General features: G+C 39.1%; 1 protein-coding gene across 5 annotated transcripts in view; it reads right to left on the reverse strand.

The window, feature by feature from the left end:
* Positions 1–23,735, reverse strand: part of UBE2E3 (ubiquitin conjugating enzyme E2 E3) — a 114,590-nt gene that overhangs the window by 50,492 nt on the left and 40,363 nt on the right. The window contains exons 1-2 of one of the 5 annotated variants that reach the window (XM_070951285.1): positions 15,293–15,388; positions 13,476–13,623 (exon numbers count right to left, since the gene is read on the reverse strand). The exons of the other annotated variants lie outside the window; for them this stretch is intronic. Coding sequence (XP_070807386.1) covers positions 13,476–13,528 — 53 coding nt within the window. The 5' untranslated portion in view covers positions 13,529–13,623; positions 15,293–15,388. Of the gene's footprint in view, positions 1–13,475; positions 13,624–15,292; positions 15,389–23,735 lie in introns of those variants that run through there. 5 annotated transcript variants of the gene reach the window in all.

Here is a 23,735-nt window from a genome sequence, read left to right on the forward strand (position 1 = left end):
CTGGCTGCAAGTCCTTAACTAAGGTTATCAAATTTGGGCTGTAAAAATTCCAGATAACCAATAGATGGCAAAGGATTTGTTTTCTGTATTTTGGGCTGCTTCCTAGGGTGGGCTGGGTTTTTGCAGCCGAGAGCTACTGGCTGTAACTAAATCATTCATGTCATTTCCAGAGTCTGTGCTGTAGCTGCAGCTACAAGCCATCTGATCTTGGGAAAAGATGCAGTTGCTCTAAAAAATTGCAGACAAGTGTTACATGTATGTTCAGAAGCAGTTTTTCCTCTCAAGTCCCAAAGCACTGTAGAGTCAATGTAAAAATAAAAGTGAAAACTACCTGGCCAACAAAGGATCAGTTTAAGATAAAGGTAGCATACATAATTATGTTCTTCCTTTTTTATTAGGAGCAAACTCAAACCAAATATAAGCCAGGAAGAGAAACTTAATTAGGCCTGCTTAGATCATGTTGGGTATTGCAAAACAGAAGGATAACATAGATTTTAAAAAATGTAAGGATTGAAAACATTTCAATATACTTATAGAAATTGATCTCAAACAGGATATCCGTGTTAGTCTGCTTGCAGAGGAGAGGAAAGAAAAGGAAAGGATGTTAATGTCCCATATTTCTAATCATATATGCTTTTCTGGATCCCAACTGGAAAACGGCAGTAGGGGGTTTCACATATTCTTACCACTGGTTTGCTGCGTGTGGCTTCCGCGCATGCGCCCAGACTTGAAAATGTGTCTAAATAGGACGGCATTACGCTGGGGTGGGGATGGGGTAGGTGGGTGGGCAGGCAGCTACTGCCCGAACCAGTCAAAACCGGCTGAATACCACCACTGGAAAACAGTGATTTAAAAATTTGACACATATGGAAATATAACCCATCAACAATGCCCTTTTATTTATTTTTAGCCATTTTAGCCAGCTAGTGGTAATAATAAAAAGTAACCACTGTTCTCGGTGTGATGTTCAGCAGTAGATCAAGATTTGCAGATGAGAAGCCAACTCCCAGAATATAAACTATTTTGCCTTCTTTCGGGGCACTAATTTTCTCTTCTCGTTTTTGTACTCTCCAGTAGCCATACACTTAAGTATGTACTGTTGCCAGTAATGTTACCCAAGCCAGAAGTTGCAAGAGCTTTCTAATCCTGGTTAAATTCAGCTACATATGAAGCAAGTAGAGGTATAGCACAAAACTATTCATGCAACAAGGAGAGAGGACAGAATTACTAGGGAGAAGGAAGGGTGATGGGGACATAATAGTTGCAGAAATCTGTAATTTGCCAGTTGAAAAACCACCGGTTACACAGAGCATCTGCCTTACATCAAAAGCAGACTCCAGTGTGTGTTTATCAGTGTGCAAAAGCATAAAGGAATATAAATGAATAATGCAGTCATGTTGATTATAGTCCTACAAAGGTTACCCTCACACATGGCATATACTGCGGGAAGTAACATTTATGGGGTGAAAAGCACCCCATTCTAAAATGTCCAGCTTCCCTCATGGCTAAAGGCGCCTTCACATATAGAAGTAAACATACTTAAGGTATTGTCCCTCTTCCTTCCTCAGCTTTTGACAGCTGAGTTACTACCCTTCTGAACTTTTAAGCCCTTCAGCAATGAGGATAACAAATAGGAGAATTACTGTCTGTATTTTAGCTTTTACAGTTCCATTAAAAGGTGACCTGCAAACAAAAGAGGGGGAAAAAATCGAGGCACTCTAATTTCAAAACCTGAATGCCCTCTGGTTAAATGAGCCTGCACAGCATGTGAGAGGGTGAACATTAAGTCATTTTGCCCCCTCAGCCTAAACTTCATTTCTGTTGTTCTTATTGGAGGGACTGCATAAATCTGTAAACCCCCCCCCAAAAAAAAAATAAAAAAAGAAAAGAAAACCAAACCTTGGGAAGAATTGTTATAGCAAGTCTAAGCCCCTTGATCCCAACTATTTACAAGAAAGAAATTTAACTCCTGTTCAGTACATAGCAAGGAAAGAGATCTGAGGGGGCAACTGCAACTCAGAACTTGAGTAGGGCAGATATAGATTAGATATTCAGGGCAGAATATAATATTTTAGAAACCAGAAAAGAAATAAGGCTATATCACTTTTTGGCTTCCATTTAATTTGTCTGATATGAGTTTAATCTGTTTGATAACAGAGAACCTTCCGTGTTATTCATTTTACTCATTCCCACCGCAACTTGTATCAATGGATTTCTGCAAGAAAAATAATAGAAGAACTGAGCAGTACCAAAACAATTAGAACATGCATATATTTTCTTTCCGAACACCTGCTCAATCTGACAAGTAAGGGCTTCCTTGAGTCAAAGTATAGTTCCCACAAAGTGGAAGGTGGGGCCACTGGGACAATTACTTTTCCCCTCCACCCTGGCAGATTTATAAGAGGCTTGAGCAGTGTCCTGCATGCTGTAGGAAAAGATCTGAGTGGGTACTACGAAAGAGTCAAAGAGTCAAGTTGCCAGTTCATGTAACCCTCATACTGCACGAACTGAATGGGCTATCAATGCTTTTCCGAACCTATGCATAAGAGGGTCATTTTGAATGTTAAAGCAGATTTAATTGTATTTTTGAGTGTTAAAGACCACCAGCCTGCATTTGAAGATCAGCAAGATGATAGGCAGGCCAGTGTGGCCTCACAAAGGAAAAGCATGGCAACTTCTTGTGCTGTCTTCGATTTGCATTCCAGTTATGTTTATCTTGATGGGCTCTTCGTCCCCATCCCATTCTCTAGGCTGGGATGTTACCTATTATTTCGCACCACTGCATTGTGTTATGCTAAATGAATAATTCCCCCCCCCCAGCGCCCCCGGAGTTCAAATACAGGAAGAAGTATTTAAAAAATCAACACAATCTCAAAAATGATTGCGTAACAGTATTTTAAAAATGTAGAAATTGTTTGAAGAACAAAACAATTTCAACAACACCGACTATATTGATTGAGAGTGTCTTCTTCCTTGCCACTTTGTGGAGGGTACTTTCGAGTACTTTTCGGAGTATAAGACGTACCCCCCCCCCAAAAGAGGGTGGAACTGTTGGTGTGTCTTATACACTGAATACAGCCATTTTTGGCCTCCCAAAGCCCCGCCCTGGGAAAAACGGGCCCATTTTTCGCAAAAACAAGCCGCATAGAGGCTTTGGGAGGCCTGCATAGTGCTTCTGTGGGCTGGGGAGGACAAAAACGCCCGTCTTTCACAAAAACGGGGCGTGCAGAGAGTTTGGGAGGCCTGCAGAGTGCTCCTGGGGGCCAAGGAGGGCAAACACTTTTTTTTTTCTGGGAAATCTTGGTGTTTCTTATACACCGGAGCGTCTTATAGTCCAAAAAATACGGTAATTCAAATGTTCACAAAGAGTACATATCAACAATCCATTTCTGCAATTCAGGTGTAGCTTTCTCCTTCCAGTTCAATTGCCTTCTTATTGTTTTGAGATTTTTTCTCTCTTTTTTTTAATATGTTAGACATCCTGACAGGCTTGTAGCTTAAAGAACCCCTTAAATAATAAATACATAGGCCATTGGTTCTTTTTAGTTTGTAATAGCATGAGGAGGTTCTTTCACAAAATGAGATCTATCATTTTCCAAAATTTCATATATCCTTTGGATATCGTCCGCACCCTCCATTCTAGCTCTGCAGAAAACTGGTTGGATGCAGAAAGAACAAATAACTGAAAATAGGACTGACTAACTAACTAACTTGCCCTCTCTTTCTTCCAGGCATTGAAGACCTGGCTCGAAAACCTGGTTTCTTTGCAATCTTCCTTCACAACGAGCCCTTACAAATCATTTGGGAGGAATTCGGTTTTGTTATTGGTGTGGATTTTTTTAAAATGTCAACACGGATTTGAATATAAAGATATGCTTTAAAAAAACATTGTTACCTGTTCTTCGCTATGGGAAAAAAAAATGGGAAAGTACAAAAAAAAAATATCAAAACCAAATGTTAAGCAATGACAGATTCACAGCATTAGATAGTAGAATACAGATTCCCCTGGTTTCCTGAAATAGTGCTTGGGAAATGCTTGGCAGAAATTGCTCCTGAAATCTGCTAAATGTGCAGTGACTATTTCCAGACATTCATCATGTCATTTCTTTAGTCAGATTTGCCAAATCTTTTAGTACGTAGCAAAGAAACCAAGGACATGGTAAGGAAGGGCAATTCTCAAGACGACCCCCCACCTCTCAGATTATATGACGCTATCTCTCCATCCAGCCATCCTGTTTTATTTATTTTTTTTAAGAATTTAAACACATTTTCCTTAGTTCAGTTAGTTCCAAACTTTAGTCTGATATGGGGAAATACAATAATTACACTTCTGCATATTTATCTGTCATATTTAGTTTTATATTATTGTTCATAATGTAATTTGCTCACAAAAATTCTTATGAAGAAGGAATGTGTAAGGTTCTCTGAATTTATATAGGGTTATTTAGATATGCCAACAGTGTGAATCTAAGCACTGCAAACTCAGCCCTTAGAATGTTGAAATCCTAAAATGATCATCTATAAAATTTTTGATAGCTATGTAGTGAATTCTTTAAAGGAAATTATGAAAATTGTTTAATCTTTGCAACGAAGAACTGTGTTCAGGTAGATTGGGCTAAGATATATGAACATGTCCAAAATAGCCAACCTGAATGCTCAACTGGGGTTCTGAATGTGGAGCTCTCCAGTCTCCAACCATCACATTAAAAAAAGTACACAATATGTGGGTTTTACTACCACCTGGACAAATATACCGGTACATAGAATTGACTGCATCTCTGTCTGGTTGGTGGTCGAATGGACCGGGGAGCAACCCGAAGGGCAAAAATGCTTCCTATATATGAAATCAAAATAAAAGAATTAACAGAATAACCCATAAGCTCAAACCACTTTATAAAGATATGTCATCAACAGATAAATTGCCTTGATAGCCTTGATATAACAACAAATGTACTGTATGTCATGGAATCTAGAACATGGAAGTTTTATTTCACTGAGCAAAAACAAATATAAATGTATAAATCCCTCTACATCTCTTAAAAGATGCCAAAAAGAATCTGGAGAACTATTTTTCCCCCCAGTAAAAGCTCAAGGGAGTTGAGCTAAGCAGGTTTTCAGTGCCCAGAATCCCTACACAGGCATCCTTGTCTTCCTTCTAAGTGAATTTGTCCATCACTTGAAAATTTCCCGTCTCCGCTCATCAGTCCTCAGCAAGTACATGTTTCCTTTCTTACATCTGCTCTCACAAAATCTCTGGGAGCAGAAACATTTATTTAACTTGACTTGCTCTTTTTCAAGCTATTAAGGTACTTCCTAACCTTGCTGGAAAACTGACACAGGCTCCTTTCACTCCCAGATTCATTTGATTTAATTTATTTATTCAATTTATGTAGCTGCCCATCTCACATGCGTGCCCTCCAGGTGGCTTACAATTAAAACAGAAATAGTACCAGCGAACCAAAAAAATAAAACAGCCATATAAACAATGCAAACATTAAAAACAATTAAAACCTTAAAATGCAATCCCCAGGAGACCACAGCCATTCAAGAAGCATGAAGCCATTTTAAGGGCTCCCTGATCCCCAGGACAGATGGTAAAGCCAAGTCTACAGGCCATCAAGGGTGGGGCCAGCCTGACTTTGGGGGCAGTGATGTTCTATAGCAGAGTTGTCAAACTCAAGGCCCAGGGAGCTGTCCTGGAAACAGCAAGGGACTGGCTTGCGGTGCCTTTGCCAGCGAAAACGGAGCTCGGGAGGGCCGCAGGCGGCTCTTCCGAGCTCCGTTTTCGCTGGCAGGGGGTTGCAGAAAGTCGTGGCAGCTGGAAACAGAGTTCAGGAGCCCATTTTTGCTGCCAGAGCACTCGGGCCACCACAGGCCCCCGACACGAGTGACATCGGGTTGGCCACGCCCACCCTGGCCACGCCCACTCCAGTCCCCTGAGGTCAAGCACAACCCTAATGCGGCACTCAATGAAATCAAGCTTGACACCCCTGTTCTATAGGGAGGGTACTATCTTATCCAGGCAATGCAGAGCAAAGACCCAACATGGATTTTTGTATTTGCATAATATTCCTCCAGGAAGTAAGTTGTAAGTAAGAAGTCTTTCATAGTCGGTTTGGGACTGCAGGGGAAAATGCGGGATTCCCTGAACACAAGTCAGCTTACGTAACACTGCATGTTTCCCAAAGTGGTAGCTTATGGGAGATTTGATTCTGCCAAAACAAAAACCTTTGCAAATAGCTCAACTTCTATTAATTAATATGGAGAGGAAAAGAACCTTTATGCAAATTACTAGCCCTGATTTATATGTGTTGGAACAGTTACAACACTTCAGTACCATCACAGAATATAGATTTCTTGTGCACACAGAATTAAAATAAAGGCATTTTTAAAGCAAGCAACACAGATGGATTAATGTTTTAATTAGAGCCAAACTGAAATGTACACCCATGATGATCTTTTTTAGAAAAAAAAGAAACATTTTTCAGGAGACCAACTATTATATATCTACAACTTCAGTGAACTTTTGGGTGTTGATTATCTTTTCTGCATAGCTTCGAGTCGTAATTCTAAGAGCTTTTTCAACTTGCAGGGATCTGAATGAACCAGAGATCATAGAATTAATGGGATAATGTCACTGTACTATATAAGAAGTCAAGCTTGGCTTTCTAAAAGCATCGTTAGGAACAAAGCCGATTCCTTCAAAAAAATTTTTCTCATCCTGTGTGTTCATCAAGAAGATGCTGGTTAAGAGTTCCTGCATACTGTGAGGTGAAGGGGACCCGGACCTCAAGGCAATCCTCGAGTTCTGATACCATGAAACACCTGTCCCTAGAAACATGTCTGCCCCCCTCATTGTTAGGTCTTCTATAAGGCCATCAACATAATTTTATTCATGCAGGCTCTTGAAGAGCAGTGATGCACAGCCTGCCATCTGCAGGGCAGCTGTATTTTAATCTGGAGTAAGGAAACACTATATATCTAGAGTTTTGAGAGAGAGATAATACAGGTAGTCCTTGATTTACGGCCACAATTGAGTCCAAAATTTTTGTTGCTAAGCAGGACAGTTGTTAAGTAATTTTTGCCCCATTTTACAATCTCTCTTGCCCCAGCTGTTAAGTGAATCACTGCAGCTGTTAGGTTAGTAACATGGATGATAATTGAATCTGGCTTCCGCCATTGACTCTGCTTATCAGGTCGCAAAAGATGATCACCTGATCTCGGGACACTGCAACCGTCTTAAATACATGCCAGTTGCCAAGTGTCCACATTTTGAGGACACAATCCATGGGGATTGTGAAAAACGGTTGTAAGTCTTTTTTCAGTGCCACTGTGACTTCGACTGGTCGCAGTTGAGGACTACCTGGTTATAGACAATTTTAGTTAACTAAATAAACCAACTCACTAAAACCTAATAAAAGAATAACACATTCAACAATAACTATATAACATTAAATCGCTAAAAGACCTGAATACAGATGTCTCCTAAAGTATAATGGGGGAGGGTTGGCCATCCTCTTTCAATGGGCATTTGTTGCACAATGTGAATTGACCATAGTAAATAGAAAAGGGAATTCAGCAATGATGGCAAGGCATCAGCAACAGGTCCCATCCCATATGCCCTGATAGTCTTCTAATGACATAGGAGAGCCTACGTATAAGCCTACTACCTATGAGGGAAGGCAGTCCTATAATTGTCAGACTGATTCTAAACCATGAAAAAATTTAAAAATACAGAATTCTTAATAATCTTAAAATTCTTTTTAAAAAGTAAAATAAAATATAAAGAAAACTACTGACCTACAATCTGATCAGAAAATTACCCACCACAGAATAAATCCATTTGAACTGTAGGTTCCAAATGCCACAAGGGATAGTATATATATATAGACTACCGAATTCACTTGCAGGGTGGGGGAATTTAAATGTGTTTAACTGCTTTATATTACATAATATACATTATGCAGCATAACTCACCTTGACTTTTATTTAAAACAGAACTGAAACATGTTATGTGTGGGTCTATGTGGGTACGTACGTGTGTTTTTTTTTTTCAAATGGCTGTTTTAACTAGTTCATCATCCATCTTTTGGAAATCCACTAGGCATTTTATCGCTTGTGACAGCAATTTAATTTAAGTTTATGGTGTTGCAAATCTAGCAGCCTGCTGGGTAGGAGCCAAAAGGACATCATAGAAAACTAGATACTTCCTGCATATAAATGTCGTAACTTAGATCTTTTGGCATATATTTCTATTTTACTTCAAGCATAAGAATCAACTGTCTTTGATAGAGCTCACATCTATCTTTCCCTGATACCTCATGGATTATGGAAGCATATATTATCTGACCCACAATGGCGTAAGCTAGAATCTGTTCTAGCTACTCAGACTGTAGTAGTTGAAAGTAGTTGAACCCACTAAGTTGAAAAGACAGAGATGGATAAAATCTGAGTAGGCCCTCACAGGGAGGGCCTACTCAGGGTGCCGTCGGCTAGACAATGTCGGCTGGCAACCCCCAGAGATAGCGCTTTCTCTGTGGGCACACCCACCCTTTGGAATCAACTCCCCCAGGGGCTCCGGTTGGCCCCTGACCTTCACACTTTCCACCACGAACTAAAAACATGGCTGTTTAAATTGCCCAGCCTGGACTGATGGGGTTTTGATTTTTAATGTATTTTAATATGCGTTTAATATGTATTTTAACATGTTTCTTACTTGGATTGAGACTGTACATCTTAATTGTTGTGAGCTGCCCTGAGTCCTATGGAGATAGGGCGGCATATAAATCTAATTAAAATAAATAAAATAAAATAAAATAAAATCCTTGGGAACGCTCCCTGACCTTGATTGCCAAAAACTATAATGTGGTGGAATTCTATAACCTTGGAAATGCACACGATAAGTTTCCAAAATACTAAAGAAAAACAAATGCCTCTTTTTGTGATAACAAATAAGTGATTAGCATCCTCCCTATTAACCAAGACTCTGATAGAAGATCAAAAGTAACAGGGAGATACTCCCTTAATATATTCAGGAATAAATGAGAGCTGGCTTCCAAAATTCTATAATTTAACCACTTTCTCACTGCAATAAACCTGCCTATTCTGAATCCTTGAGTGTCTTGCTTTTATAATTGTGAGTTGCTGTAAAGAGCTTGACAACAGCACTATACTTCCTACCATGTTAAGTCAGGCAGTAAAGGAACACTAGTAAAGATAGTGGTGTAAAAGCTAACATGAAAGCCTTTAATAAAGAATTAAGAGATTCCCATACTGCCTAGAGTCTAGACAATCAGAAGTGTTTTAACTTCTATACCTAGAGTGTCACTGGACCTTTATGACTTATGCAACAAAAATAATATTTAGCATTTATTGGATTCCATCATGTTTGTATAGAAAAGGATTGCCTAGTACAGCATTTTGTTGAGGATATAATAAGGGCAATCTTTCTTTAAAACACATTTTTACAATGTCTTAAACTTACCATGCTTTGGGAGAGCGTGGTAGTAGACCTATAAATGTGACTGTGTAGCTTAAGCTAGAATTTTCAGAGAATAATTTTCTCTTGAATTACATGAAATTTGACAACTGAAAACAAGGAATGGATTCTATGTGCCCTTCTGAAAGACTGACACTGCAAAGTGGAAAAATAAATTATGGCTCCATTTCCTCAAAAGATTGAAGATCTGGTTATACTCGTTACCTATGAACAGATGTGTGGATAAATTTACAGATGTATGGATAAGTTACAATTGCATGGATAAATATAAAGTACAACAAAATACAACAGGTTAAACTAGTATGATAGTCATGTAACTATATAATGCGTGTATACTGCCTCACACACACATACACACACACACATACTTGAACGTTTGTATCAGATAATTAGATATAAAATTGTAACTGTTCATTGTTCTAACAGCACACTATTTTTTTTCTTCTGTTGTATTTTCTTACTTTTTTAAGCACTAAGACTTTTCCACTTTTAAGCACTTACGTTGTTTTTTATAATGTATGTATTCTTGTGTTTTGTTCTTTTTGCTTCTTTTATTTTTCTGTTACTAATTTAAAAGCAATCAATTTTTTTTTTTAAAAAAAAAAAGCTAAAATAGGGCTGCTAGATCTGGGCTGCAAAAATCTAGATCATTAAATAGCAGCAAAATGATATAGCTTCCTGTATTATTTTCACTTCAAACATGTGTATATATCTACACCTACACACACACAAGCAGTTCTGTCCTAATGTGGGATGTGTCCCCATTTTCTGACCTCATAAAAATGTTAAGTATATCTTTGGGGCCATGAAGAAGTTGCCTATCCCCACACTAAATTTTTCTGTCAAGTTTTCTTGTGCATTTTCAGACTTCAGGCATTCATAAATCGCATATGAGAAAGTCGTATGTAAATGGTTTAGCAAGATGATTCCATCTATTTTCCTATCATTTTTTGTTGGGGGAGACAAGTTATCTTTCTAAAAAAAACATAGAGAAGGAAAATCCCCCCCAAGAGTGCTACCGTTTTTCACTTCCTCTTTTTTAAAAAAATAATTTTATATATATTAAACATCTCCCTACGTAGTGTAGCTTCAAAATATAATTGAAACAAATACTTGAAAAGAAAAAGAACAAGTCAAACATATATTTTTTTTTGTTTTAAGCTTGTGTTCCTATTTCATTACAGATAAAGATGATGTGAGGGGGAAAAAATAGTGTGTGGTATACCCTTTTAGACACAAGGTATTTCCAACCTTTGAAGATTATCACACGCAGCTCTGCAAAGCCAGCTACTGTTGGATCGTTATTTATAAAACGCTGCAGAGAAATAAGCAACTTGTGGAAAGTTCTACATAATTGTCAAATGTTGTGACTATTTTTGACTCAGCTAGCTTTCTCATGCCTGTTTCCGCCCAGCTAAATCTGACTGCTTGTGAACTGCAAATGTATCTGAAGTGTAATTCTCAATCACCTTCACTCTCATTTTTCTCAAACCTTTGACCCAGCTATCTTCATTTGTGTAGGGAGTATTTCAATTGTCCTTCCCCAATCTGCAACCTTTTCAATGGAGGCAAGAGCTCATGGTGCATCTCGATGTGAAGACCGCACATTGATATGTTAAACAGAAGCAGTGTGGAACTGTAAAATCAGTCATAAGACTCCTGGAGAGAACTTAGCACAATCATACAAATGGCAAAAAGTAACTGTTTTGTAGAATACAACAGAAACTGGCAAAAAGAACGAGGCCTCCAAACTTCCACTGTTTCCTGGCTGAAAGTGACTAAAGAGGTGAGATTCAGTGGTGGGATTCAGCCAGTTTGCACCACCTCGGGAGAACCGGTTGTTAACTTTCTGGGCAGTTTGGCAAACTGGTTGTTGGAAGAAATCATTAGGGCAGAGAACCGGTTGTTAAATTACTTGAATCCCACCACTGGTGAAAATGTTTACTTGATACAGAAAAAAACCCTAACCTCATGAGATTACCGATATCAATTTAAAAGTACTTAAAAAGAACAAAACAAATGCACTACTGTGGCTCTTCCTTGAAATTCAGGATTCATTTCTGAAACTGATCAAGGTGCGTTACAAACAAATGGATGGTAATATAGGTATATGAATGTTGCTCGTTTGCTATATATATATATATATATATCTCCTCAGAACTTAAAAATCGTAATCTTGGCTGCCAGGCCACCAAACTCAGTGTTGTCTACAGCCTCTCGCAGTTGCCACGAATTGTGAAGACTGATTTTCCTAGCTTGAAGATGTTCACAGTCTTTAACTCTTCCTCGTTTGCTTAATTTCCCACCCCCCCTCAGATCATATATGGGCACAAGCCATCTACCTCTTCTATGTCGTCTCATTGTCTTATGCCTCTACCATCTCTCACATGTCTAGTCCAGCCTTCTCTAATCCAGCTATGTGGGCAATACGGTACAACTCACTTGGAGGACACCTGAGTATAAAGGACTGGGGATTTAATCATGCCAAATGCAAACAAATATCATGTTATGATCTAACACGGACCACTGGGAGTAATAAGGATCCACCTGCCACTTTACTGGAAGAAAAGCAAAGGCTTTAAAAAAGCAAGTAAGAGCTGATGCAGAGGAATGAGAGGTTTTAGCATCTGCAAAAAACTACAGATAGCCCTCAACTTACAACAGTTCGTTTAGTGACTGTTCAAAGTTACAACGGCACTGAAAAAAGTGACTAATGACCGTTTTTCACACTTAACAACTGTTGCAGCATCCCCCATGGTCGTGTGATCAAAATTCAGACACTTGGCATCTGAATGGCATCTTTATAATGATTATAGTGTCCCATTTTGCAACCTTCCAACAAGCAAAGTCAATGGGAAACCCAAATTCACTTAACAACTGTGTTACTAACTTAACAACTGCAGTGATTCAACAACTGTAGCAAGAAAGGTTGAAAAATGGGGCAAAATTCACTTAACAAATGCCTCACTTAGCATCAGAAATTCGGGGCTCAATTATGGTCGCAAATCAAGGACTACCTAGGCTTCCACATTTTCTGAGACATTAGTCTGCCTCCACCATAGGGCGAACCCATCACCTACAGCTGTATAGGGCCTAAGCTTCCACTAGTTGTTTTTTAAAGTCATTCCAATGAATATTCTATAAATTGCTCTGTGATGTCCAGCAACATAGTCTGTTCAAATCCTTGGACCTGATTGATCAAAAGACTACCCTGAATAAAAGACATTTAACGAATGTGTTCTTTTTAAAAATATAAGCACGTATAGTATACTTTTCTCTTAATTATCTTGATGTTCATGCTATAAGTTAGTTATTCTCAACAGTGACAGGATATTACTCAACTGCAGTATAAAATATAAATGCCTCAGTACAATAGAATTGCTAGCCCATTTTTTTAAAAAAACTCCGGACTCATAGATTACACAAAACACTGCGCTGTATTTTGCCTGTGATCATTTGGGTTGCACCAAACACAAGTAGTGCTTGATTTACAACCATTCGTTTAATGACTGTTCAAAGTTACAATGGCACTGAAAAAAGTGACTTATGACTGACTGGCCCTTGCATTTATGACTGTCGCAGCATCCCCACAGTCATGTGATCCAAATTCAGATTCGCGGCAACCAGCATGTATTTAGTCATGATTGCCATCTGTGATCTTCCCAGCTGGGTCCCAACAAGCGAAGTCAATGGGGGAAGCTGAATTTGCTTAATGACCGTATGACTCACTTAATAACTGCAACGATTTGCATAACAATTGCAGTAAAAAGGATATAAAACTGGGTGTGACTCACTTAACAAACCGCCTTGCTTAGTAATGGAAATTCTGGTCTGTTTAGTCAAGGACCACCTATATGCCACCGTATGTATTTAACTGCCAAGACTCTAGTTGAGTGCAGCGGAAACATCTCCTCAAAGCTTGTGTTCAACCCAACAGAACTACAGTAAATGTAGCGTAAGTATAACACTGGTTTACCTGAGGGTCTCATTGAAGTTGGATGTACAAGAAAGCAGAAATAACTTCAGCATCTCACGAAATAAAGCAAATGCAGACTTATAAGTGTAAAAAGCCTTCTTCAAAAAGGGAAATTACAGGCAGAGTGCATGACATCAGATAGCTCAGCCTGGGGGAAACACAGAGAGGTGTCAAAGACACTGTTTAGCGTTGACATTAATGAATATAAAAGGCTCCAAATCTGTCCATCCTCACAGGTAATAACAATAATAATAGTACTGTACCTTAAATGGCCAAGTGCTCAAGAACAGTGTAAGCCATTATCCAAGAAAGAAGCATAAATACTCAGGCTTGCATTTCATTTCAAACATTTTCAAAATATTGTTTTAGCTGGGTGTAATAGACCTCTGTAAGATCTGACACATCACAAACACAGAGCTTCAATTAAGCAATTGGCAAGCAGCCAAGCACAGATAAAGGCCCAGCCTGTCACTCGCTAGATAATATATATGGCTATTTTGGCAGGCAAAATTGAATGTGATAATTGAGCCAGGACATATTAAAAAGACACATGCTTTCTGAGGCAAAGCATTCTGGAGTTCACAAACTGGATGGCACTTTTAAGTAAGGCACCACAGGACGGAACGAAGATGCTAAGATAATGGTTCAATATTGTTGGCTATAATTCACCACTACAAAAACAAAACAAAACAAAAAGGAAAACACAAGCCCCCCCAAACCCTGGCACGGTATAAGGTACAGTTGAAACACTGCACAGGGATCCTCACTTATTATTATTTTTTTTTTAAAAAAAATACTTCTCTAGCTCCTGTGACGGTAAACACAGATGCAGCAACATATGTTGAGAAATGAAATAAAAACCCATGTAGGATTGGTTGGATCCACATTAAATTAGCTGCATGAACTCACAGAGATTTGAAACTAATGCAAAAGCTTAGTTAGGGCTCAATTAGATTTGTCCCACTGAAAGTGAGACTTAAGTTCAGGTTTGGCTCAACCCATATAGGTCTCTATGTTTCATGGGTTGGACTTTTGACATGATCATTTTTTCAGGGGCAAGAGAACAAATACTCTTAAAATTCAGGCATTAAAATATTTTGCTTTGACTCTGAATGCCTGTGTTGTAGCATGGTTTTAAATTCCAGACTACAAATTCTATTTATCCTTTAAATCAGAAATACATGAGTTAGATCCATCATTCTAAATGAGCTCCTTCCTCCCTCCCTCCCTCTCTTTTCTTTCTTTGCTCCTTTCCTTTCCTTTCCTTTCCTTTCCTTTCCTTTCCTTTCCTTTCCTTTCCTTTCCTTTCCTTCTTTCCTTTCCTTTCCTTTCCTTTCCTTTCCTTTCCTTTTTTCTTTCTCTTTTTCTTTTCAAGGTTGGGTTCCGATTAATCACCTAAACCACAAAAAAAAAAAAAAAAAAAAGTTTCATGATTTTTTGAGATTTTTCTTTTAATTCTCTGAATTTTCCCATCCCTTAGTTCAATTGTACTGCCACCCAAACAGAGAAAAAGAGCACTTTTAAGGTTTTTTTTCTTTACTTTCTTGTTCAAAAAAAAAAAAAAAAAAGCAGATTATGAATGAGGAGTGTGGCCAGCCCTTTTTTATTCTTTCCAGTCCAATGTTGAAAATAAATTATGCGAAGAGGCTCAGGTCTTTGTCTCTCAGCATGGTAACTGTCTGAAAACGGAACAGAACTGGAACTTCTTTCCCTTTAGCGCGAGGAGAGAAGGTAATAGGCCAGAATTAGCCAGGAAGCTAATTAGCAAAGAACATTCCAGGAAAAAAAAAATCCCTTCAATTCAACCTTATTCTTACCTGTTCAGAATGTTTCTGGATGATCCATTCTAAGTCTCCCTCCTCCCTTCCAGTCACATGACCCAGAGTGAAGCTATTATTATTATTGTTGTTATTAAAGGATTGGAAAGAATTCCAGAAACCATACTGCGCCTGGTTCTCTTAACTTGCTCCTCTAGGTTTAAACCCTCCCTGGCTATGAATGTCACACACTTAAAATCCCATACAAGGTCACAAAGAGGAAAAAGCAAATGGGGGGGGGGAGTTAATTCTGAGTTGACAGCCGGGCAGCAGAGAACAATCTCCATTCAGCTTCTCAAAGCTCCTTTCCATCTAGGGAACAATCATTGTAATCTCATGATATGCGTATAATTTGTTCCAAAACCTTCACAGAATGTAAGTGCTTAGATATTTCACAACTGGCTTAAGTGATGATGAGAATAATATCTACACTTGTCTATTATATTCATTTTTTAAGTATGAACCTTAGAATACCACAGCAACTTACTTGCAGAAGGTATACCTCAACTAAATCAGCACTAAATAAACAGCTGCAAATCATCCTTCAGCTTTTGCTTTGTGTGCTGTTCTGACAGGCCATTCTCTCCCCCTGCAAAATTTTATCAAATACTTCAAGGATACAGTCATGCACCAACATGCTAAAAAAAAAACAAGGTTTTAAGTTAAGGCCGGATAGTTTTGTAAAGACTCATTGTGATTAGGATTTAGTCAAATTGGGTAGTTGAGTTAGATGAGTTTTCTTCTAGAAAAAGAAACATGTAAGAAGATTTGGCTCAGAGTTCTAATTTAATGAAAAATAGGCTACAGAATACAGGTAATCCTCAACTTACGTTTCCTTTAGTGACAGAAATTACAAGGCACTGAAAAAAGTGACTTATGACCGTTTTATACACTTACAACCGTTGCAGTATCCTCGTGGACACGTGATCAAAATTTGGATGCTTGGCAACTGGCATGTATTTATGACAGTTGCAGTGTCCTGTCATAAATACATGCTAGCTGCATGTCATGTGATCGCCTTTTGCAAGCTAAGTCATTGGGGAAGCCAGATTCACTCAAGAACAGTGTCACTAACTAAACAACTGCAGTGATTCACTTAACAATTGTAACAAGAAAGGTCGTAAAATGGAGCAAAACTCACTTAATAACTGTCTTCCTTAGCAATGGAAGTTTTGGGCTCAATAAGTTGAGGATTACCTCTATAGTGTGGTAATTATAAAATATCATTGCAGGGAGGGGATGGAAAAGAGATATGCACACTTGGTTCTGAAAACTGGAGGCAAGATTTAAAAAAAAAAATTATCTGAAATTGTGCTTGATGAAGTGAAGCAACCATGACATAAGCCAATATGGCTGGCATTCTGTAGCTCTAACATGTCATGAACAAATCCCAAGATTCCTATGTTGATTACTCTTTTCTGGAAAAGATGCAAACTGCAGCTCTGAACTATCAAAAAGTCAAAATATTAAGGTATCAAATATTAAGGGGGGGGATCCGAACCAAAACCAAACAACAAAAATCCCAAACAAAACTTTATCAGATTTCAGACATTAAGTAGATTCACACAACAAATTAAGTCATGGTTTGTTTTAAGAACAGTCTTCTGAACAAGCTAGAATACCTTGCTTCATAGTGTCTGCTTAGCGATCAATGTGGTTTACAAACATTGCATTCATCTGAAACACTATGCCAAAAGCAAACAATCTACATTTATGTTTCGCACAATGTGCAAAATCAAAATGTGCATTGCCCCAGGCTGTAGGTTTCAAATAAAAATCTTTTTGCATAATATATGCACAAACACACACACTGGACTTTTTCTCCAAATAATTTATGGCCCATACAATTCACTGTCATTTTTTTTATCAGAGTACCAAAACTAACCGTAGGAGAGAAATATGACATTGGTTAAGATAAGCAAAATATTCCTTTCTATGTCACCTTCACAAGGACCTGTAAAACAATGTCAGAAAGTCAAAGACTGTCAATAAAGCTGTGTGAAAATAATACGCGAGAGCATAGGCTCTGGCAAGCAAAGTCAACATAAGAAAAACCCATAAAAATAATTCTCTAAAATGAAATCATGTTCATGAGAATAGTCTTTAGTCTGTCAATCCGCTATTGTTTTTGTAGTTCCACTTCACTGCTTCAGATCCCACCTCATATCTGACCTCACCAATGTACCAATTCACCTATGCTTGGCCTAATCTTATTGGTGAATCATTTGTATATTCTAATTTCCATAACACTATCAGGAAGGTTGCATCCCTGTCCTTTTTAGGTTTTGTTTTGCTGCCCCCCGTACTATATTGTAATAAATGTGCTTCAGCTAAATTGTGCAGATTCTCTTTTTTAAATGAATTCAGAGGGGAATTGGTAAATAAATCTCTCCTATGTTAGACACTGTAAAACTGAACAATAACATTTTTCGAGAGACCAATTCTGCAGTCTGTATAAATGTCTTAGACGGATAAAATTGTAGAAAGCACTTTCTGCCAGAGATATTGCCCATTCTTCCTGACAATAATGATCATAGTTAAATGCAATTGCTTAGACAAACACAACTATCCAGTAGAAGTCACGATGAGGTCATCGTTGTTATGATGCCATTGTGCAAATGATGTGAAGTAAGTAGTTTGTCTGTTGCACCATGCAGTTCGTTCCAGTGAGATAATTCATGTAATTGGCATGATGACATGTCTTTTATGATATCACTCGTTTCCCTTTGGTTTTCCTATGAATGCCCAAGGCAACCAATACATACATTTGCAACCAGTTTCAAGTTCCTCCTTCTCAGGGCAAGCAGCATGTTCCTGCTGCTTCAAAACCTTTTAGTATTTCAAAATGATTATTTAAAGTAACTAAATTTAAGCAGTAGCTTTTAAAATGAGACTACCATACAACTATTTAATAAGATCAGCTTCTAAAATGCTTATTAAAAAATAAAGATGGACAGCAACCCAAGGAAACAGATGTTTTCGATGTTACTTAAGACAAATGTGACACTTAATTCACCAAGTTCAAACAGTTTCCATCTAAAACCCAGAACGGAGGCAAACAAAAACCATGGCAACGCTATTTACTCCACGTCCACATGAGGCTGTTAAACTCACCGATACACAAAGAAATATCTGTCTCTGTCAACAAAGGACAAAACAGCTGAAATCTAAACATATCATCAGATTAAATATTTTTGGTATTAGTCTTTAGTTCCCCCCTGCAAATGGCAAGCTCTGAACTGCTGGGATTTAAATAACAGCTGGGAGGCCTTCAAATCTGCATGTGGAAAACGAAGGAACGGTGGCCAGAGTCTACAAAGTTAATGGGAAAGAGCCAAGTGTTATTAGGGATCTGTGAAAATGAAAACAAGGCCTTAATAAGAACCAGACATAAGATTTGTAGCTCAAAAAGGACAATATTTTGAATTCTTCCCACAGAATTTAGCTGTGAAGGATGTATTCACAGTGGAGCACAGATTCATTTCTGCCGTTAAGAAATGTTCAGGAAAAGCACAGTGGGAAATACATTTTCACATACAACTATAAATAAAAGCATGCTGTAAACAGCCATATAAAGGTGGAAAGTGCATAATGGAAAACTGAGAGTGACTGTCAACTGTAGTGGCTGTTACTTTATTTTTATGACGTGTTACATTTATATTCCACCTTTCCTCCAGAAATTCAAGGCAGTGTGCAAACACTTTCTCTCCGATGTCTGAGCTAGAGCATCAAGTCCTGAGAAAAGGGGGAGGACTCTTGAGCACACAACAGGCATGATGCAGCATCTGACCATAATGAAAAGTACTGCTCTGCAGCTCTTTGGATTTGAAAGGGAAAATGTGACTTAGGGTGTATGAGGGCAGACATGTAATATTTGCTGGCAACCCATTAAAATAGCTGTGTCTTCATGGGAAAATACACATTTGGTTTAAGGTGTTGCCAACAGCTGTTACATGTATGTTCACGCACATTCTGAATTGAATTCTTCCCTTCTTTTCTAAAGCTCTGCAAGTTCTAATAGCTACAACTTTATTGGTTACAGCTTCATCACAGGTTAGGTGCAGCACAGTCCTGGATCCTCTACCCCAGGACTGCCAAACTCCCGGCCTACAAGCCAGATGCGTCACGTGCTGGCCACACCCGGTTTAGCGAAGGGGGAAAAAGTCCTGATACGTCACGTGATGCTGCCATGATGATGTGAGTTTGACACCCCTGCTCTACCCACACTGAGGCCTTACAGCTTTGGTACAAATCACTGATCCATTTTCTGAGTTATTTTCAGAGGAACATAAGACTTTATCTCAGTGGTGAAATGTAAAATTTGTTACTACCAGTTCTGTGGGCGTGGCTTGGTGGTGGTGGGGGGGTAATGTGACTGGGTGGGCGTGGCCAACTTTTTTTTTTTTAACTTTTAAAAGCATTTTTTCTACAACCTCTTCGGCCAAAAAGGTTGTAGAAAAAATGCTTTTAAAAGGTTCTGACGATCCCAGCTGAGCTGCCTGATCGTCAGAGGCTTTTTTTCTTTTAAAAGCATTTTTTTTTGCTTTTAAAAGAAAAAAAAAAGCCTCTGACAATCAGGCAACTCAGCTGGGATCGTCAGAGCCTTTTAAAAGCATTTTTTCTACAACCTCTTCGGCCAAAGAAGTTTTAGAAAAAATGGTTTTAAAAGTAAAAAAAAAAAGGCCTCTGATGATCACATGACTCAACTGGGCATGGGGGGCAGGGATTTTTGCTACCGGTTCTCTGAACCACCCACTGCCATCGCTACCGGATCGGGCGATCTGGTCCGAACCCGGAGCATTTCACCCCTGCTTTATCTCCACTTATGGATAGAACACCCTATGGCAGTGATGGCAAACCATCTTTTACTCAGGTGCCGAAAGCATGTGCGCATGCTAGTGTGCGTGTGTCCACACCCATAATTCAATGCCCCCGTGCCACGCCCCACTGCGCATTCACGCGCAAACCTCCCAGCACTGCCCTGCCTTCTGCACACATGACACTCCCCATACCCCATTTTGGGCCTAACAGACTTCCCTGAAGCCTCTGGAGTCTGGAAACGGCATGTTTCCAGACTTCCGGTGGACCATTTTTCGCCCAGGCTCCAGGGGCTTTCTTGGCGCCTGGGGAGGGCGAAAACGGCTTCCCTCGCCCCCCGGAAGCTGAAAACACCCTCCCAGAGGCTCCGTGCAAGCCCTGTACTTACCTAGCATCCAAAACAGACTGCATGAAGACTTCTGGGAAGGGAACATTCCAAATGTTCCAAGTATGAGAAACATAGTATCTCTGCTTTGACAGTTAAGTTTCAAGACCAGAACAAAATGAGCTTTTTTTGTTGTTGTTTTAAAAATGAAATAATGCTTGGCCAGTTTTGAGTCTTTTGGGTGTTCTGCAACTGAGGCTCTTGTTTTGTGATTTGTAATTGAGCTGCTTTTTTAAAAACCTCTCCCAGCCTAGCTAGTGCAGCAACAACATGGGGCTCCCCTTGGGGTACACCCGGAGGCTCCAACTGGTGCAGAATGCGGCTGCGCGGGGGATTATGGGAGCGACGGGGCGCTCCCATGTGACTCCTCTCCTGCGCGAGCTGCATTGGCTTCCGGTGGACTTCCGGGTGCGCTTCAAGGTGTTGGTGATCACCTTTAAAGCGCTCCATGGCTTAGGGCCAGGGTACTTACGGGACCGCCTTCTGCCACCAATAGCCTCCCACCGGCCGGTTCGCTCCCACAGAGAGGGCCTCCTCAGGGTGCCGTCGGCCAGACAATGCCGGCTGACGACCCCCAGGAGGAGAGCCTTCTCTGTGGTGGCACCTACCCTATGGAACAATCTACCCCCAGAGATACGAGTGATCTCCGACTTCCGGATTTTTCGTTGGGCCCTAAAAACTTATTTTTTTCAGTTAGCCGGTCTGTCTTGATTTTAGGGTTAGTTTTAAAATTTTAATATTGATTTTAATTGACAAGTTTTAAATTATGGGCCAAATTTATAAATTATTTTAACTTTATTTTTAACTGTGATGTTTGTATAGATGTTTTTATCTTGGCTGTTCACCGCCCTGAGTCCGAAAGGAGAAGGGCGGTATAGAAATTTGAATAATAAATAAATAAATAAAATAAACAAGGACTAATCCTATATCTACAGCTATCAGTTTAGCATGCATGGGACAATGGGGGAGTGAGAGGCGAGGAGGAATGAAGCAGTTAAACATATGACCAGACAAGGGGGGGGGACCTGATTGCCACTGTTACACCTGCCTGATAAGCTACTGGGTTTTTTTAATTGCTATGGGAACACAGTTCATGTGGGTTGGTTTGTTGAGTCTACTCTACTTTCTTTTTTGGCAAGCAAATGCAAAGATGCACTTTTGCTTCCAAAATAGCAGATGTGAAAATCTGCTATTCAGGGGGAGTAAAGTTAAAGTTAAAGTTAAAGTTAAAAGACTAGTAAAGACTAGTAATACACTACAGTGTTGGTTTGCTGGGTATATAAAGCTTATATCCTGCACGTTCTTGAGGCTTGTTAGTATCGATCTTTAGGATTAGTTTAAAAATGAAAAGATTCTATATTAATTTGGACTGCTTCCTCCATGTGTCATGTATTTTATGCAGGGTATTTTTTTTGTATATGTTTTATTTACAGTTTTTCTTTAACAACCAACATTTTTTGTGGACAGTGCAATGACTGGGTTGACATATTTTTCACACAGTGCTCACAGTAATAATAATTACATATACAGAATTTTTGTCTTCCAACTTCTAGCCTTAATGTGCTCATTATAATTATATTATTTTGTGTATCAATCAATATTCTACTATTTTCCCAATTGATCACTTGGTGTTCCACCACATTTTCAATATCTCAACTTTCTATAAATACCAATAAAACCAGTTATCAGTAAGATTTAATCAGTCCCAAGATTATATCTCTAAGTCCCCTGAATTTATAGTCCTTAAAAACTATATTTTCCAGTATTTTTTTACATCCTGTTGATCATAATACCTTTAAATATACCTAATCATAGTCTTACATTTCCTAATCTTGATGTATTTGTATTTATAATAAATTCAATTATATGTCTATATATATATACTACTATTTCCCCAGTTTAAACTTTCCATTTATTTCTATTGTTACTATATTGCAAAATAGTATTTTATGCACGTTCTTGAATCTTGTTGTAATGTTAAAGTTACTCATGTAGTTGAGAAGCAGCAGCAACTTTTCTTTTTTTGGCCAGTAGCCACTCTTATGCGCAAGGAAAAACATCTGCAAACTTCTGCTTTTCTGGAAAAAAGGATCCAACTCATTTTGCTGGGTTTAAGCAGGCTAGTAAGCTAGAAAAAGGGGAAAAAACGCACGCACATTCTAAGTCGGTTTCTGTGCTTACAAAAATTGGCCATGGAGATTACCTTTTAAAAGTCAAACTATTAAGAAAGCCTCACAGAAATGGAAGGAAGTATAATTTGTAGTATCTGCCTGTGTCAGCCCTTTGAGGTAGGCCAGGTCAGGAAACAGGGGTTACCTGGATTATGGGAATCCTATTTTCTTTTTGCAAGATGTAATAACAGAATCTTAAAAGCCTGCCAGAGTTTCTTTCTGCTGCCTATACTATTATACCAAACACACTCAAGCTATTTCTCATATGTTTCATTACAGAACTGAGTTGTCATTTTTTTTCTCATCATTCCTTCATTTAAGGTGATCTCCACATTTTTCTATAGCAGGGGTGTCAAACTGGCGGCCCATGGGACAGATGTGTTACACACAGGCCATGCTCACCCCACCTCCGTGAATGGGAAAAACGTCACATGACAGCAACATGACGCTGCGAGTTTGACACCCTGCAATAGTACTGAGCACTAGCACTTAAAATTTATATAGCATTAGGGTTAGGGTTAGACTTATATATTGCTCTATAGTGCTTTACAGCACTCTCTGGGCAGTTTACAATGTCAGCATATTGCTCCCAACAATCTGGGTCCTCATTTTATTGACCTCAGATGGATGGAAAGCTGAATCAACCTTGAACCGGTGAGGATTGAACTCCTGGTTGTAAGCAGAGTTAGCCTGCAATACTGCATTCTAACCACTGCACCACCATGGCTCTCTAGTTTATCTGCCTTTGACAGTGGGAAAGGGCTGGGCTAGAAAATGAGCAAACTGATAGAAACATTGACAAAATTAGTTACTCTGTCCTGAAATCTTTTGATTCAGCAACACAAAAAATTTATTTAAAGAAATTGAAGTACCATATTTTTCGCACTATAAGACACATTTCCCTCCCCCCCCCAAAAAAAAGTAGGTGGAAATGTCTGTGCGCCTTATAGAGCAAATAATGCAGTAGTGGAGGAAAGGAGGTTGTCTGTCACCGGCACCTGTTACTATCGCCTGTCACCGCTGCCGCCGTTCGCCGAGGAAAGCTGGAGCCTTTGGTGCTGAGCAACTG

Source organism: Pituophis catenifer, unplaced genomic scaffold, assembly GCF_029215685.1.
Source record: "Pituophis catenifer annectens isolate HBS135680 unplaced genomic scaffold, rPitCat1.0.hap2 SCAF_1, whole genome shotgun sequence".
Classification (NCBI taxonomy): Eukaryota; Metazoa; Chordata; class Lepidosauria; order Squamata; family Colubridae; genus Pituophis; species Pituophis catenifer.